Source organism: Branchiostoma lanceolatum, chromosome 1, assembly GCF_035083965.1.
Source record: "Branchiostoma lanceolatum isolate klBraLanc5 chromosome 1, klBraLanc5.hap2, whole genome shotgun sequence".
NCBI lineage: Eukaryota > Metazoa > Chordata > Leptocardii > Amphioxiformes > Branchiostomatidae > Branchiostoma > Branchiostoma lanceolatum.
The window spans coordinates 41,307,759-41,324,640 of record NC_089722.1 but is presented as its reverse complement, the minus strand read 5'-3'; the positions used below and the strand labels follow the sequence as shown (position 1 = coordinate 41,324,640).

The following is a 16,882-nucleotide window of genomic DNA, read 5'->3' as shown; positions in this document are numbered from 1 at the left end:
TGTGACAAGAATTAGCTCAACAAACACCCGGGATCTCTGATGTGCACAGATGGCACTATTACCGTGGGCTTCCGAAACCATAACGCGCAGGAGGTAATTAGGGGCCCGTGTGCTATCTGTGGCGGCGGGGCAAGTTGCTTCCCCGGCCGAAGGATTAGCGACAGGAGTGCGGTGATCTGGTAACCAGGCAAATTTTTCTGCCATGGAGTTTTAGTGTTGGATGCATTCATCTCCAAGCAGATGTTTGGGGTGAAGATCGTAAGGTTTTCTACTCCACTCCCCTGTATTACTTACATCAAGGAGGTTTTATCTAACAGGATTATCCCTTGGTGGAACGGACTACCAGAAGAGGTTGTCTATGCACCTTCAGTGAATGCTTTTAAAGCCAGGTTTGACCCCCTTATGGAAAACCATGGGCCATTCAGCCATCCTGTCAAGTTGAACTTCAGGCACTGGGCCATCCACGCAAACAGTTGGCTAAAGAAGAGGTGAAAAGGAGCGGTCTAAACTGGATGCACATCCTACCTGACCGAAGACTCTACTCTACTCTAACCTCCTTGCTTACACACAGCAGCCCCTCTATATGATCCTATATGGGTCCTCTATAGATATGATACTATATAGATAGCCTGAGTGCCAGGTTGTTTCAAGATCTAGAAACAGTCTGGCATCCATGGAGCAGTCCTTAGCTTGGGTCCTGTATATCTTGAAATGTTTGGCGTGGCTCTATTTTAGCAGACCTCTCAACTCTGAATTCATGACACAGCCATTATGCATTTCCAAATTTTTGCTACTGTACTACAGAATTGTTTCAACTACAGACTAAAAATACTGCAAAAACCTTCTTTCCTTTTCTGCCACAAAACTAAACCCCAGCAGAAATAAAGGAATTTAGTGTACTCCGGCTCCAACAGAGCAAGGACTTGAACAGAGGGTCTATCCTCCTTGCTACAACATAGCCACACCTTCTAGTCATTTCAATTCATTTTTATCACAGATATCCTTGTTACAAAGTCATTTACTTGTTCATTCTTTTACACTTACTGTAGAGCACAAATTCAATCAACACATGAGGCAACACAATGAGGTATATAATATCAAACATGTTTTATTCACAAGGTTCATTTCATCGTTCATGCAATCCCGCACATGCAGACAAGATAAACTAAAATTTGAACAACTTTTGTTCTTGTTTTTCTGTATTGCTTTTGCCTGTCAACCTTCTTGTGTACAGACTTTTACCAGTCTAATGTATTTTATCCCCATCAATTCCCCTTTAGATCTATTTCTTATATTTGTGGATGAGACTTTTTGAGAGGTGATACATTGTTCCATGCAAGTTAAGTTGCTGAAGAGGTAAACACTTTGTTTTTGGAGATTCAACTTTACTTTGAGAATACTTTTAACTGACCAGCTTTTCGTCTTCACAAGCCTAAAACAGAATCCATACAGTTCAACAGAAATATCATACATTTGTACAGAGGGCACTGGCCATCTAATCTGCTACAAGTTGAATTGACAACTTTTTAATGACAACATTTCAAGTGTCACATAAAGTTACTCTCTATGCAGAGGTTTTGGTCAGGGTTAGTAGTTACTGCCATTTCTTGGACTTCCCTCACTCTAGAGAAAGAAATCATGGCCACTACTAACCCTGACTGCAACCCCTACTTGCAGAGTAACATTATTTATCATCATCAAATTTCGTATCATTGAAACAGAGTTACAGAATAGATATCAACTAGCCTAGCCTAGCCTAGCCTAGCCTAGCCTCATCCCTCTAGTTCCCAGTGGAACATAGGGCAGCTATAACATCTTAATCAACTTGCAGCTGGTTTTAAAAAGAATGAAGCATTTTCGGCACATGTTGTCAGGTAGCATGGAACATTTTCCTTCTTTCTTGTTGTAACAATCAGGATGCATCTGGCACTTCACACTCTGAAAAACAACAATTTCTATATTAGTCATCAACATTCAGTTTCAGTAAAAGCAAGACTAACACCATAAGCTGTCTTTTCTGTACCACAATTCATGATGCTATACACTTCATGTGTGCAAATAACAAAACTGCCCAAGAAGACCACTTAGAGGACCGATAGAGCCTATGTGGATTGGTGGTCAGTATAGACAGGATTCTTAATGTGTCAATGGAAAAATTTATCTAAGGGACCACAAAAAAGTGGTTACATTCTCAAGGTGGTGATTATATAGAGGTGATCACCTGTACAGGTTTGACTCCATACACAGCACCAAATAACAGTTGTGCAGTTGTTTGATTTGTTGATTCTAGGATATACAAAATGTGGAACTGCAACATCAGGTTGAAAACAGAGTCTATGGGGACAGTCTGTACCTTGGTACCCAAAGTTTCAGGGAGTGAATATACAACTAAGAATGGAATATGTGCAACCTATGGCATGCTAAGGTAGCTATTTGGTACCAAATGTGTTTTGGCTATGGCGTTAGGCAGCAAGGAGAAGATTAAAATCTTAAGTGTCTAGTGGATGAAGGAAAGAAGCTTAAGTTTACCTTTTGACAATCTGGACGACATCCTCGTCGTGTAGAACATGCTCCTTCCCGACCTTCTGGGGTTGATGTTTCACGGAGGAACCCCACACAAGGGCACTGGGGAACAGGGACAAGTTACTTAGTGTCAATACCAAAATTGCCAGATATAATTACATAACATAACATTAAAGATTTTGGCATGCTCTTTCAACTGACAGGTAAAATGTTACTGTGCATCCAGTACCACATTAAAATATGAGGCTTGATTTTCAAATCCATGGATGTATTTCTAAATCTTTCTGGGTTGATGTTTTACAGAGGGTACTGTGGAACAGGGACAGAAATTTAGATAAAAAATGTTCAAGTTGTGCCCCAGATTAATACACCTAAGTATGGAGAAAAGCACGATTGTTCCACTGATTTTACTGCTTATCTTGTAGATAATTAAAGTATGAGGCTTAAATTTCATGACCTTTTCATTACGTCTTTTGAAACATTAATCCAGTAACACGCAAAAACACAAGTTTTCAAACTGGTTAGATTTTTTAAGTTTGAAGAGTGCAGAGAGACTTACTATTTGAACTTGAGACTTTTGTGGAGTTTGTTGCAGAAGTCTCCAACAAAACACTTGGTTGTGTAAAACAGTTTAAATGTCATTCAGTGATTTGCCAATCTGATGAAACTATTCATTTATTTCATTTCAGGGAGAGAGACTTACTATTTAAACTCTTTGATGAGACTTTTCTGGAGTTTGTTGAAGGAGTCATCATCAATAAAACACTTGGTTGAGTACAAAGAGTTTTGCCATTCAGTGACTTACCAACCTGATGGAATTATTCACAGAGAGAGACTTACTATTTGAACTCCTTGATGAGGCTTTTGTGGAGTTTGTTGAAGGAGTCTTCAATTAAACACCACTTGGTTGAGTACAAAGAGTTTTGTCATTCAGTCACTTACTAATCTGATGAAACTATTCAAGAAGAGAGACTTACTATTTGAACTCTTTGATGAGGCTTTTGTGGAGTTTGTTGCAGAAGTCTTCGATGGCGGAGTGTCTGTGGTCCAGCACCACCGGAGCCTCATAGTCCGGCAGCTGGCCCTTCGGCTTCGTGTAACTGCAAATCAAAGCAAACAGTTAAGGAGGGCTGCCTCCAGAATCCATCACAGAAATTTGCTTGTTGGGACAGACATACTGGTATTCTTCAGCATTTCCTATACTTTTGCTCACACACATCTTTACCTTTGCTGAGAAGGTTACATTTTAGTCAGCATTCATGTGTGTGTGTGTGTGTCTGTGTGTGTGTGTGTCAACACAATAACTAAAATGCCAGGATGGATTGTCTTGACATTTGGTATGTGGGTAGGTCTTCTTGTTTTTGTACATGCATTTCCAAAGCCTCTTGAAAAGCGGAGCTAGGTCACCCAGGGAGCCACCCTGGATAAAGGATGTGTAAATAAATGAATCCAAAACTATCAGAAGTGACATTCTTGATTCGCAAACTACTTTGCTAAACCTCTAATTTGAATAAGGCCAAACTAATTTTCTTCTCTATCTCTATGAACTATAAAAATATGATGTCCAAGAAAACATTATAACTAATGGGGCAAAATCTATAAGATTTAAAAAAAGTCACAACGCTTACATTCTGACCAGGTCAAGGTATTCCCACATTTTCTCCAGTAAGTCGTCAAAGTTCCACTTGTGGTGGGCGGAGATCGGCACACAGTGGGGGATTTTGTAGATGATGTCCAGCTCCTATAGGGGGAGTGGTGTATAGAGATGCTAACTTTTTTGCACGACAATTGGACATGGTACTCTGGTACATAACAACAACAATTTTTTTAGACTTATCTACCTTACAATAGACCATGTAGTGTGGGATAATAATGCTTTTAGAATTATTGTTGGAATTTCAAATGTTTAGGCATCTATCTATACAGTGTCTTATATGTACCATGTCAATATGCATATACATACGTAAGAGAGATAGAGAAAGAGAGAAAGAGAGAGAGAGAGAGAGGGGGGGGAGAGGGAGAAAGACAGATGTCTGTATCTGTTTCTGCAGGATTTGACATCAACTCTCATGATTCTGTAGGTATCACAAGACCGCCACAATCAAAAGCATAAAATGTAAAGAGATCTTCTACTGCAGCATCAGTAGTTCCTTAAGTTATGCACAGTTAAGAAGCTTTATCTATGAGTCCACAATACTTACCTCAATGGAGATCTGGTCAATTTTGTTGAGCAGGAAAATGCAGGGGATGTAAACTCTGAGGTAAAGGAAAAAGGTCACTTCAAATAATTATAACAGTTACAATTATAGCTATATATATATAGGAGACACTATATCGTACAATACCTTAAGAGATGACACAAAAAAATTACAAAAAGTGTTAAGTTTGTATTTCATATTTTCAGTCCATGTTCTTTGCCATCCAATACCATCCCCTACACACAGTTGGATAACAACCCACTGCCCCTAGGGCCTCCAAAAATCTTATGGGACTACCTTTACCTTTAATGCTTTATACTCAGATAATAAAAAAATGGAGGGCCAAATAAACAGTTGTTTGTAGCACATATCTACATTCAGGATATTGATACTAGTAATAAGCAATCAAAAAACTTAAAAAGACAGTTACTCAAGCAACTGGATAAAATTGGCAAATCTTATTACTGTACCTGGATGTCTAACCTTCATTGACAAAACAAAGGCCTTTGTTTGTAGGACATATGTAAATTCAAAGCGCTGATAATAAGCAAAAAAACAAGCCAAAAGCTTCACTTGGACATCTTTATAGAACAAACAAACGAACCTGTTCCCCTCGATGACGTCGATCAAGTCGTCGGCGCTGGCGTCGTACCTGACCAGGATGTCCGCGTTGTGGATCTTGTACTCCGCCAGGATCTGTTTCACCAGGTCAGAATCAAGCTCCGACTGCACAACCTGTGAGGTCAGAGGGGGACATGATTTTCAGGTTGCTTAGGGACTAATATTACTCTTCACAGTGTGTGTGTGTGTGTGTGTCTCTGTGTGTATGAGTATGTTTGTGTGTGTGTGTGTTTGTCTTGATTGTGGATCTTGTACTCCGCCAGGATCTGTTTCACCAGGTCAGAATCAAGCTCAGACTGCACAACCTGTGGAGTCAGACGGGGGACATGATTTTCAGGTTGTTTAGGGACTAGTTATATTACTTTTTATAGTGTGTGTGTGTGTGTGTGTGTGTGTGTGTGTGTGTGAGAGAGTGTGTGTGTGAACACTAGATAACACATTTTACCTTTTAGGGTGTCACTCACCTGTAATTCTCCAGTGATTGTGGATTTTCAAGTCACCAATGTATGTATCAAAACTCAATAGGAAAATGGTTTTCTCCATGATTTCTTGTGAAGTTACATGTATCTACAAGTTTCATTTATATAACTTTAAGATAAAAGACCATCCAGGGAACAAAAAAAAGTGAGCAAAGTGCCTTACCGCCGGCTGGAAGTTGATGCCTCCCTTGTCCTTTCTGCGGAAGTGAATGTTTGGAGGTTCTTTGTTCAACCTGTCCAAGAAAGAAAATCTAAATCATTCAGAAGAAGAAACAAATCATTCCTATATTAGGTTAGTGAAGATTTCATGCCACATTATTCTGTCCTCCATTTTCTTCTTTTTTTTAAGGTTTTTGGTGGCAAATATGCTAGATGTTGGCATATCAGTGCACCCAACCCATAGTGTCTGGACAGCATTGAGGGATGGGTCCTGGAGACAGATGTGGTCTCTATCTAAAGCATATTGTACCACCATTGAAATTTATCTTTTTTTAAAATCATTTTTGGGTAGGCCAACTACTATTATAATACCTTCACCGCCAGGGGCTGAATTGTGAGAAGCTAACAATTGGCGGGGCTAGATCGCAAGGGTCTGGAGTGGCTGCCATTCAGCACGCAGGTATCCTCAATACGACAATCACACCATGTGCGGCCATAGGACTGTAGATTTTGAATCACTAACACCGAGAAGCATCCCTACCCTTTAAACATTAAAGAAAGAGCTGACTTTACCTGATTCCGAACCCTTCCAGTTCGTGCTCGATGAGTTTCTTGTGACCGAGCGGCTTCAGAACGTCCAACACGATGAATATAAGACTGCAGGTACGGGCAACTACAGACGACAGAAAAAATGGCATTTCAAATTATCATTTCAGTCAGATGTCCCATGCTAAGGCCACATCAGCAGATCATATATCATTTTTGGTTTTTAGAATCTAAAATATGCAATGAAGCCAAAGAGATTTCCTCCAGGCTATACAGTTGTGTTGGCATTGTGGACTGCTACAGCTGTGTCAACTTACAGCTGTTACAGTTACAGTTACAAATGCAAACCTACAATAACTTGCTTCCCTCTGCTGATTGCTCATTCACTCATTGGTTATACATTTTGTATATATAACAAGAATGAGAAATGCTTTGTACAGCTAAAAATACAGTAAATATCATCATGATGATGACAGTAACTGAGTAAGCACACAAGTAAACAAACCTGCAATAACTTGTTTCCCTCTGCCTTTTCCATCCTTGGCTCCTTCTATGATACCGGGAAGATCCAGCAACTGTGGAACAACAAGAAAAAATGGTTATCAAATAACCCATCTATACATGTAGCAGTGATAGCACATCATCCATTTTATTCAATATCTTTTTTTAAATATTTTCATGAGCATCTTAGGGTAGAGATCCTCAAACTCTATTAATCTCTGTTTTCATCTTTTTGCGCTCTTGCTAAATTTTTCTTTCAAATAGAGAACAGTGTCTTCTGTTGTAACTGAACTTTGGTGGTACCCTTTTCAAAACTTAAAAACCAGTTGACAAAACAATTTCACAACTCACTTCAAATAACTGAGAACTGTGGAAATGATTTGTCTCATCCTCACCTGAACTTTGTCGTGTCCTTACCTGAACTTTGTCATGTCCTTACCTGAACTCTGTTGTGTCCTTACCTGAACTTTGTCATGTCCTTACCTGAACTCTGTTGTGTCCTTACCTGAACTTTAGCGCCCTTGTACTTGATGACCCCGGGGACGGTGGTGAGGGTGGTGAACTCGTACGCGGCGACCTCGGAGTACACGCCGGCCAGGTTACTCAGCAGGGTGGACTTCCCCACGGATGGGAAACCTACAAATAAAACATTCACACAGACTCTTCTAAGTTCTAGAATATTGTAAAGCTCAAGGTACTTTTTTTCTATACACCTGTGATAGATTTCCCCTCCTTAAGTCCATAAAAAAAATGTTTCGAGTACGTCATTAATTATTTTGAATCTTGTCGTTATCATCATCATGTTGGACTGCTTGGATCTTATATAGTGCCCTGTATTAAAGGGTGCTAACAGGGAGGCATTCCTCTCAACATGCAGGTTAGTGCTGCAGTACTACACATGACTGCTAGGGGTTGCTGCTATTACTAATGGTACTGTGAGGAATAAAAGTTACATTGGGCTGCTACTGGTCATATCGTGTCACACAGGCTGGTTTTACTAGACATGTACAAAGGTTTAGGTACCTTCACCTTTTCAAATTCTTTAAGATTTATATATTTGTTTCTTTGACAAGAAAGAGAGGGAACTCACCAACAAACCCAATCCTAGCATCTCCTGTCTTGGCAACATCAAAACCTGCATGGAGACAAGATTGCATCCAATGAAGTAGTCATGATGTTACAATGATCAGTGTTGTCTGTATTATTAACTGTGAACGATTTCATTACTTGTACATTTGTTTTGGATAAATTATAATGTGACTTTCCTCATACAATGTTTAACATACTGTGCTGCACAGGTGACGTTTTTGAGCTGTTATACATTTAACATTACTGGTGTTCAACCTTTGAATGTTGGATCATGACAAATTTTGCGTCATTGTAAAGGACAATCACTAAGCTTTCTAATTATACATAATGATATCATATATTATAAGTGACAAAGTAGCAACAGAGAAATGATTGATCAAGTTTAACATTTTAACAGTTTCCAAACTTTATTAGTTCATGTGCTTCAAAGTGTATTTACCTTCTCCTGCTTTCCCGCCGCCGCCACCCTTCGGTTCGATGAGCTCCCGCCGAAGCTTCGCCAGACGAGCCTTCAGCAGACCCAAATGGGCGCTGGTCGCCTTGTTCTTCTGCGTCCGAGCCATCTGCGTCATGGGATACCAGAGAGATCATTAATATGGGCTGGAAGTACTGGGTGCATGTATCAGAAGTTTATCGCAAATTCATGTCCATAGGCTAATTGCAAGTTGACAAGTATCATATACTGTATCTGAATCAATAAAGAATCTAAGCATTTTCGTAGATCTAAGTACACATGTGTAGCGTCAAAGGTGATATGAAGGCCCCTGAGACGTAAACAAAACCCACCTGGACGTTGTTATGCAAACCAAGACAATGTTAAGACAGTAACTCTAACTGTTTACAAGCCAGGGGCCTTCAGCTTTTTTGCAAGTTGATGGTGCACAGACATAAAGTGAAACATAAGGCATACATGTGGTACAAGCGAAGAACATTAAACTATGTTGCTAGTCTACAGTAAGTTTCAATATCTACGATATTAAGAGGGCAGGAAATACTTTGTGCACCCCAAACTGGAACTATGCACCTTTTTGACTGTGGGTGCATCGGCTCACCTAGATATTTGTGTATTACATACGTAATGGTACTCTTGTGCACTACTATACAGCAAATTATTGAAACCTTTGTCAGAATAACCTTTGTTGTATGATAATCAAAAAATTTTCTTGAGTTTGAGGATAGCATATAGAATAATGTTCAGATGCAAGGTTCTTTGCACATAATTGTTGACTATGGATACACCTAGATTTTTGTGTAGGTTTACGTACATAAACTTAAGGTACTATCATATATATGTCAATTCTAAACATATGGTCTGCTAATAAGTTATTATCACCCCCCCTCCCCCGATTTCATCTGTGATGCAATATCTTCGAACGCACGTTTACATGCACGTCGTACATTTCTTAAAAATATAAAATTTTCTGATTATGTTTGAGATTTTACTAACATACAATCGATTCTATGTGTTCTTAAGACTGTTGCCACCTCACCTCGGACTCAATCTCGGCGATTTTCTCCAAGACTCCCATGATTTCTTCTGAGAAACTTCACGACGTCGGCACTTTCCCTCCACACCGGAACCTCACTTCGCGCCAAGTCTCGTCACAGGTTATCACGTGACCAAAATCTTCCGGCAATATTTTACCATTTTCTGTGACTTTCTCCCGATATATTCGAGATATTTGTACTCAATACACATTTGATGAAAACAGTGAGTTCAGTTTTGCACTTAAATTTCAACCTCAACAGAAGTAACGGGGGTCTTTGAATATGGGAATTTTTAGCCAAACTCGAGAATTTGCGAGATCTGGGAAACCAACATGGCGGCGCCCGTGCGACTGTTGTCGCGCATGTTTTCACACCAAAAGTCACTTTTCACGCATTTCTCCGCCAAATCATCACAACTGGACTATAACATACGATACATCCATGGTTCAGGAGCTTGTTCCATTCCAAGAAAAGGCGGAAGAACTAGCGACTCGCTTGAAAATGGCGAAAATGTCGTTGGACGTTTTGAGGGGGAGGGGGGCAACCATGAGTATGATATGTTTTCAGATGCAGGAGGACATTTTTCCAATGACAGGGAAGTTGAGTCGTATAGAGGAAGACGTCAGAAAAGATTCAGCTCTCAAGTAGACACAAGACCATCCAGCGATGATACTCTTTCATATCCAGTCGAGAGAGATCTTCAAACATTCGATAAACCTAGAAAGAAGAAGGGACGGAAACCGCAGTTTGAAACGTTAGACGAACACGAAAGAAGAGGACACAAGACTAAATTTACTGCTGACAACGTCCAAGTTTCGTACGACGAACCGCGCGAAAAATGGTGGAAGCACCGCGAGTTCGAAAAGGTTCAACCAGGCGATGACGAACATCATATGTTTGAAACACGGATAGAACAACTCGCTAGGGAGCAGAAAGAACAGAGAAGAGAAGAGAGAGAATATAAGAAAAGCCAGAAGAACAAGGAAGGAAAACCAGAGACTGCTAAAGACATAGTCAAGAGGCTTCGGGAGGAACAGTGGGCGGAAGAAATTGCTACAGGCAGAGGTTTGAAGGTAACTGATTTGTTCTGATTTTGTGAGGAGTCCCTTGGAAATCAGTTACTTAGTAACTGAAGGGACTACCCTTAATATTTATGAATGATTAGATAAATGAATAAACTCATTGTTAGAATAAGCTGATTCACAGTGCAAGGTCAAAGGTGCAAGGTCAAAGGTTAAGCCCCCTTACTTGTATTTACGGTTCTTGTCCAGACCATGCTTGAATGACACCTTGTCAAGACGTGTTTTGTTATATGTTTTGCTGACATTATTCTACTAAATTCTATGTTTTGCACCCAAAATGCTTTCTGTGCACCTATTTTTTTTCGGGGTTAGGTGCACCAGTGCATCTATTCAAAAAAATGAACTTCGAGCCCCGATTGTTGTTATCACTCTTTTATGCTAGGACATACAGGAGTTGGACCTGTCCAAAGAGATGGAAACACCAGGTAACAGACCTCACCTGGCCCATGTCTTGCCAGCATCCTGAAGAATACCCTTCTTTAAGGGTCTTAAACCTCACCTTAAAGATGTCTTAATTTTTGTATCGTTCTTTTACAGGACATACAGGAGCTGGACCTGTCAAAAGAAAAGTTTCTGTACAGATGGAAACATCAGGTTGCTGACCTGAGCCATGTGTCTCCTCACACCCTGGCCAGCATCCTGAGGAAATCCCTCCTGTATGATGAAGGTGACATCGTGGCTATAGAGAAGCCTTCTGGAGTTCCAGTTCATGGTGAGTCTGCTAAAGAATATAGCAAGAAGTATCAACTCTAAACCTCATATTTCTGCAGATGTGTGCACTGTGCAGAGTTGAATATTACACAAAAAGCACACACCATGGTTACATTGCTAATCCTTAATTTAAGTTATACCTTACACTTCATCAATGTAACACAGATTTACTTGCAAATCTTAGTCAAATATAGTAGACATGCTGTGTGAAATATAAAGATAGGGAATCTTGGAAAACAAATTCTTAAATTTTACTGTCTAATTTAAATGACTCACAACTTAACAACTTAACAAACAAACAAACAAACAAACTTTTCTGTTATCCAGGTGGTCCAGGAACGGGCATCAGTATAGCCGACGCACTTCCCATACTGCAGCAGTCACTGATGAAGACTGACTAGCTATACCTGGTCCATAAGTTGGACAAAGAGACCAAACAAGCAAAAACAAGCAAACAAACAAACTTTTCTGTTGTCCAGGTGGTCCGGGAATGGGCATCAGTATAGCTGACGCCCTCCCCATACTGCAGAAGGCACTGAAGACAGAGAGACTGTACCTGGTGCACAGACTCTTAGACAAAGAAACCAACCAAACAAAAGCAAACTTTTCTGTTATCCAGGTGGTCCAGGAATGGGCATCAGTATAGCTGACTCCCTCCCCATACTGCAGAAGACACTGAAGACAGACCGGCTTTACCTGGTGCACAGACTGGACAAAGAGACCAAACAAAAATAAACAAACAAACTTTTCTGTTGTCCAGGTGGTCCGGGAATGGGTATCAGTATAGCCGACGCCCTCCCCATACTGCAGAAGGCACTGAAGACAGAGAGACTGTACCTGGTCCACAGACTGGACAAAGAGACCACCGGAGTTATGCTGCTGGCTAAGACAGATGACATGGCCCGCCAACTGCACAGTCTCTTCAGACTCAGGAAAGTCATCAAGAAATACTGGTAGGTTTTTGATTTTATTTTATTAGAATTGCAACAAAACAATTACATGTGGAACACAGGCAGCTATTGCTGGTGTAGTGACCCGCACATGATAAACCCCTTTTTACACCTGGATGGGGTGAGGAAAGTCATGTAAAGTGCCTTTCCCAAGGGCACAACATCGGTGTCGTCAGATTTTTGTCTATTGTTTGTATATATATTGAATACTTCTGTATCTGTATCTGTATAGCCGGTATAACTGCCCTTCGGCGTAACACACCAGCTTCGCAGGCACGCGGCGGAGTACTTGGAGTGCAACAAAAGAAAAGGAAAACACAATTTGTTGTTAAACTTTGTTTCTTCTGTATGTTTGATCAAAACTGTGATGTGCATTGCATCTAGTTTCCCAACATTATAGATATGTTGGTGAAGTTTACATATCCAGGTAGAACATGACATGATACAAGATGAAGTAAGCAACAGAACTGGATAAATCCTCTAATTAGAGTCAGACATTTCAGATAGCATGTACCACAATGTAAGTCATCAGTGACTGAGAATAGGATAAGAGAATCACATCAGATAAGAGAGATACTAGTAGATAAGCTGTCGTAACATTATACTGTATGTTTAAGTGGTCAGACAAAAAAAATGGTTTATTTGTTGCTTCCAGGGTGCTGACTATGGGAGTGCCATCACATGAGGAAGGTAAGTCCCTATCACTGCTTTCTTCTGATCAAGATTCAGGCATGTTTCTAGCATTATACACAATGTAGTTATACATTAACTTTTTGAAAAGCAGTTTCTTGGAGGAGTCAAGAGCATCCAAACTTCTAGTAGCTGGTCAAGATGTAATTGTAATGTCTTTATCTTGACCCTGTCCATCCCTATGCAGAAGACTGAAGTGTATTGGTTATGAGGTTAAGCTACAGGGAAAAGGTTATTGTGAGTGTAGTATCTTGGAGAGAAAAAAATAAGAACATACAATTACAAAGTAACTGCTATTTGGCGTATCTTTTTACCTTGATGTCTAACCTTCATTGACATACAAACAACTAGCTTGTCAAAGTGATGATGTATCATTCTGTACTTAATCCCGCCAGGTGTTGTAGATATCCCCACCAAGGAGACTTAAGTTATGGGACTAGGAAGCATGGAAAAGGTTAATAAGTATAACATCTAGGAGAGAAAGACTCAAGAAGATCTTCCTCATCAAGATGATGATGCAAAAATAACGTCCTGTACTTACCCCCGCCAGGTGTTTTAGACATCCCCATTAAAGAGACAGAAGTGACGGCGCAGGGCAGACCGCACTACAGGATGGTCTGTGTCCCGGAGTACAGCGAGGAAACAAAGCTGCTGGTCAGGAAGAAACGGAAGAGCACCGACGCTCAGGTCGCTGTGACTAACTTCCGTGTCCTGGACAGCTGTGGCTCCTGCGCACTGGTCGAGTGTCAGCCGGAGACTGGTAAGGAAAACTCATTGACAAGCTTTTTACTCTCAGCTGGTGTAAGGCCTCACTCAGTTATTTCCTTGAAGCTCAGACATTTTAAGGTAAAAATAAAGCAATACATGTCAAGACAACTTGGTGAGGAAAAAATTGCTGAATGAAACTCACGCTTTATACTCTTCATTTTCAGTTGTCAATTGTGTTGTGATGGCTCGCCCTTTGGTTATACAAAGTTCTCCATATTTCCAGCATGCAAAGGGATCCGTAATGATTGATACTGGTTTTGCAAGGGGCAAGCCAAATTTTTAGCTTGAGTTATCAGGACAATTTGTTGATTGCCCCCTGCGTTATCCGGATCCATTATTCCGTTATTTGGAATATGATCAACAAGCATGGTGGTGTTACTAGATAGAATTGATCACTCATCGGTCAGTGACACATGTCGGATATACAGTGTAGGAGATTATTTGTACACAACCAGGTATTGATCTCACCTGCTAACGTTTCAATGTCTATCAGACACCTTCTTCAGAGCTTCTGACTGGAGTACTGCGTCTCACCACTATAAGTAGCCGATGTAGGTGGTGCTTTTGCTGTGAGAACACTGTCCCAAACATGGCTAAGTTTGTATCCCCCCTCGTCTTGGTTCATCACCTGGTTGTGTAAGAAGAATCTCCTATATCCTATATTCTACCAACCTGATGAAATTATTTTCGGAAGTGACACCTGTTATTTTCTCCCTGTGCAGGTGTGAAGCACCAGATCAGGTCTCACATGTCCTACGGGCTGGGCTGCCCCATCCTGGGGGACCACAAGTACTCCAACCACAGCAAACTGGCTCCGCAGGTGAGGGTTTTTTTTTTTTTTTGCATAACTGGTAAACTGCTGGACTGCCCCATCCTGGGGGACCACAAGTACTCCAACCACAACAAAGTGGCTCCACAGGTTTGTTTGTTTATTTGCTCATTTGTTTTGCATAACTGGTAAACTACTGGGCTGCCCCATCCTGGGCGACCACAAGTACTCCAACCACAACAAACTGGCTCCGCAGGTGAGTTTGAAGATGATAGCACCATAAATGCATCTGAGTTCGTGGGGATTTAATTTCGCAGTAGGGAAAAAATGGCATGTTTGTGGTGGTTTTAAGTTCGCTGTTGAGACAAAGGGGTAGACAGACCTGTTTTTATTACAATAGGCGCAAAAGTGGCTAAATCTTTGTTGATTTTCTCTTCTATTTTTCAGAAACTGCCGACGGGCATGTTGGAGAGGTTGGGCATACAGCAGCCCAAATCTCTACCTCCCGATGCACCCCAACAAAATGGACCCCTTTTTTATTACAATAGACATGGAAAAGTGCCTCAATCTTTGTTGTTTTCTCTCCTATTTTTCAGAGACTGCCAACAGGCATGTTGGAGAGGCTGGGCATTGAACAACCCAAAGCTCGGTACCTCCCGATGCACCTCCACGCAAGACAGATCATCCTGCCCGGCTTCAAGGATGGAAGGAGTCTTCACTTCACTGCCAGGCTTCCCGATTTCTTTCACAGGAACATGAAGAAACTACGAATCAGGGCACCGAAAGGATTTAAGTAATCTGTAAGTAGGAAGTGAGGTCGTGTGCCGTAACAGCAGGGTTTAGGCCCATAACCCAGTGGTCTAATCCTCTGACGCCACGAATGTTCTGCCCTTGGGAAAGGCACTATAGACGATATTCCTCACTCCACCCAGGTGTAAAAATGGGTACCTGTCTTCAGTTGGGGAGGTAAAAGGCGGCAGAAGGAGAGAGATGGGCTCCACCTTCCGATACCGTACCCTAGACACATTCAACAACTAACTGCCCCTACGGCCTCAAAAAGGTTATGGGACCTTAACCTTTTTTAGGTAGGGAAAAATGAGATAGATTTATGAGGAAACTATATGAATCAAAGTGCCAAAAAATTGAGGTAAATCAAGCAACAACAAGAGATGTGCTTTTGTGGTCAACTGAGCAAACAAATGATTGGCAGAATGTAGAGTTTCCAGCAAGACAACAAGATTTCCTCCACAGGAACATGAGTAAACTATGGATGCCGAGAGAACTAAGATAATCTGTCAATGGCAATAGATATTGCACAATGTTAAGCAATGGCCTGCCTTTTTTTAAAGAAATGATGATGCCTTGCACATGTATTACATAGTACAGAACCTTTATTTTACTACATTTTGTTATACACATTTGAATAAACATTTTTGCAATACTGGTGGGTCAAAATCAGATGACTACGGCTATTGTGTTACAGAAAGGAGACCTCAAAGCACTCATCATCTATTGAGCTGATGCATAAAACTTTTTTCATTGACCGATAGTGCAACTGCTGTAATGTATTTGGCCGGCGCACACAAAAGTGGCCTCCAAGTTGGTCAAAAGTTTTGGTGAATCCATTCTCTTGTGTTAGGAAAAGGTTTACCCTGTTCTTCAAGTCCGCAGAGTCATTATTTTTGCTAAATGTTGAAGCATTATGGATTGTTGAACTAAAAGTATCCAGAGCAAAAGCTGATGTAGATTATGTGGAAGATCTTTTACAAAACGTAGCACACAATCCTTTTTGCAAGCCTTGTAGTCGATGTTTACACATTAAAACTCCCAGCCAAGAAAAAATCTCTATAACAGTACTGCAATAAGTGACAGCAAGTGGTAAATGTAGCTAATATTGATGCATAAAGAAAGGATCTCTTCATATTTTCCAAACATTTCACTGAATGAACAATGGCTTACTATGTACAGATTTACATGTTACTAGCTTCACTGATAATTATCATGGATCTTGCCTGACACAAACCATACCAATGTATAAGGTAAAGCATCTACATGTAGTATTTTGCAAGCATTTCACTGAATGAAGAGTGGCCTACTATTTACAGATTTACATGTTATGACCTTCACTGATAATTGTCATGAATCTTTCCTGACACAAACAATGCAAATTTAAAAAGTAGAGCATTTTGTATTTTACAAACATTTCACTGAATGAACTGGCTTACTATGTACAAATTCACATGTTATCACCTTTACTGACAATTATAATGCATCTTGCTTGACACATAGATATATATATTCACTACCC

At 40.5% G+C, this 16,882-nt stretch overlaps 2 protein-coding genes across 3 annotated transcripts; one reads left to right on the top strand and one right to left on the bottom strand.

Annotated features, from left to right (window-relative positions):
* Positions 1-1,090: 1,090 nt before the first annotated feature.
* On the bottom strand, positions 1,091-9,737 carry LOC136423442 (GTP-binding protein 128up). 2 transcript variants are annotated; one of them, XM_066411588.1, is made up of 13 exons: positions 9,607-9,737; positions 8,556-8,679; positions 8,118-8,162; positions 7,533-7,663; positions 7,032-7,101; positions 6,554-6,653; positions 5,985-6,054; positions 5,326-5,456; positions 4,725-4,779; positions 4,152-4,264; positions 3,501-3,623; positions 2,530-2,625; positions 1,091-1,938 (listed from the first exon to the last, which is right to left on the bottom strand). In XM_066411588.1, the coding sequence occupies exons 1-13, from the start codon at positions 9,643-9,645 to the stop codon at positions 1,932-1,934; spliced, it is 1,104 nt and encodes a 367-aa protein (XP_066267685.1). In that variant the 5' UTR covers positions 9,646-9,737; the 3' UTR covers positions 1,091-1,931. The 2 variants fall into 2 exon arrangements, with proteins under 2 accessions (XP_066267685.1, XP_066267693.1); XM_066411596.1 differs by lacking the exon at positions 1,091-1,938 and having other exon boundaries at positions 2,526-2,625.
* A 99-nt stretch (positions 9,738-9,836) lies between these two features.
* LOC136423432 (pseudouridylate synthase RPUSD4, mitochondrial-like) lies at positions 9,837-16,141 on the top strand. Its single transcript, XM_066411577.1, has 7 exons — positions 9,837-10,677; positions 11,224-11,398; positions 12,158-12,350; positions 13,003-13,037; positions 13,588-13,797; positions 14,528-14,625; positions 15,171-16,141. Exons 1-7 carry the CDS (start codon positions 9,937-9,939, stop codon positions 15,369-15,371), a joined length of 1,653 nt encoding a protein of 550 aa, XP_066267674.1. The 5' UTR covers positions 9,837-9,936; the 3' UTR covers positions 15,372-16,141.
* The last annotated feature ends 741 nt before the right edge of the window (positions 16,142-16,882 follow it).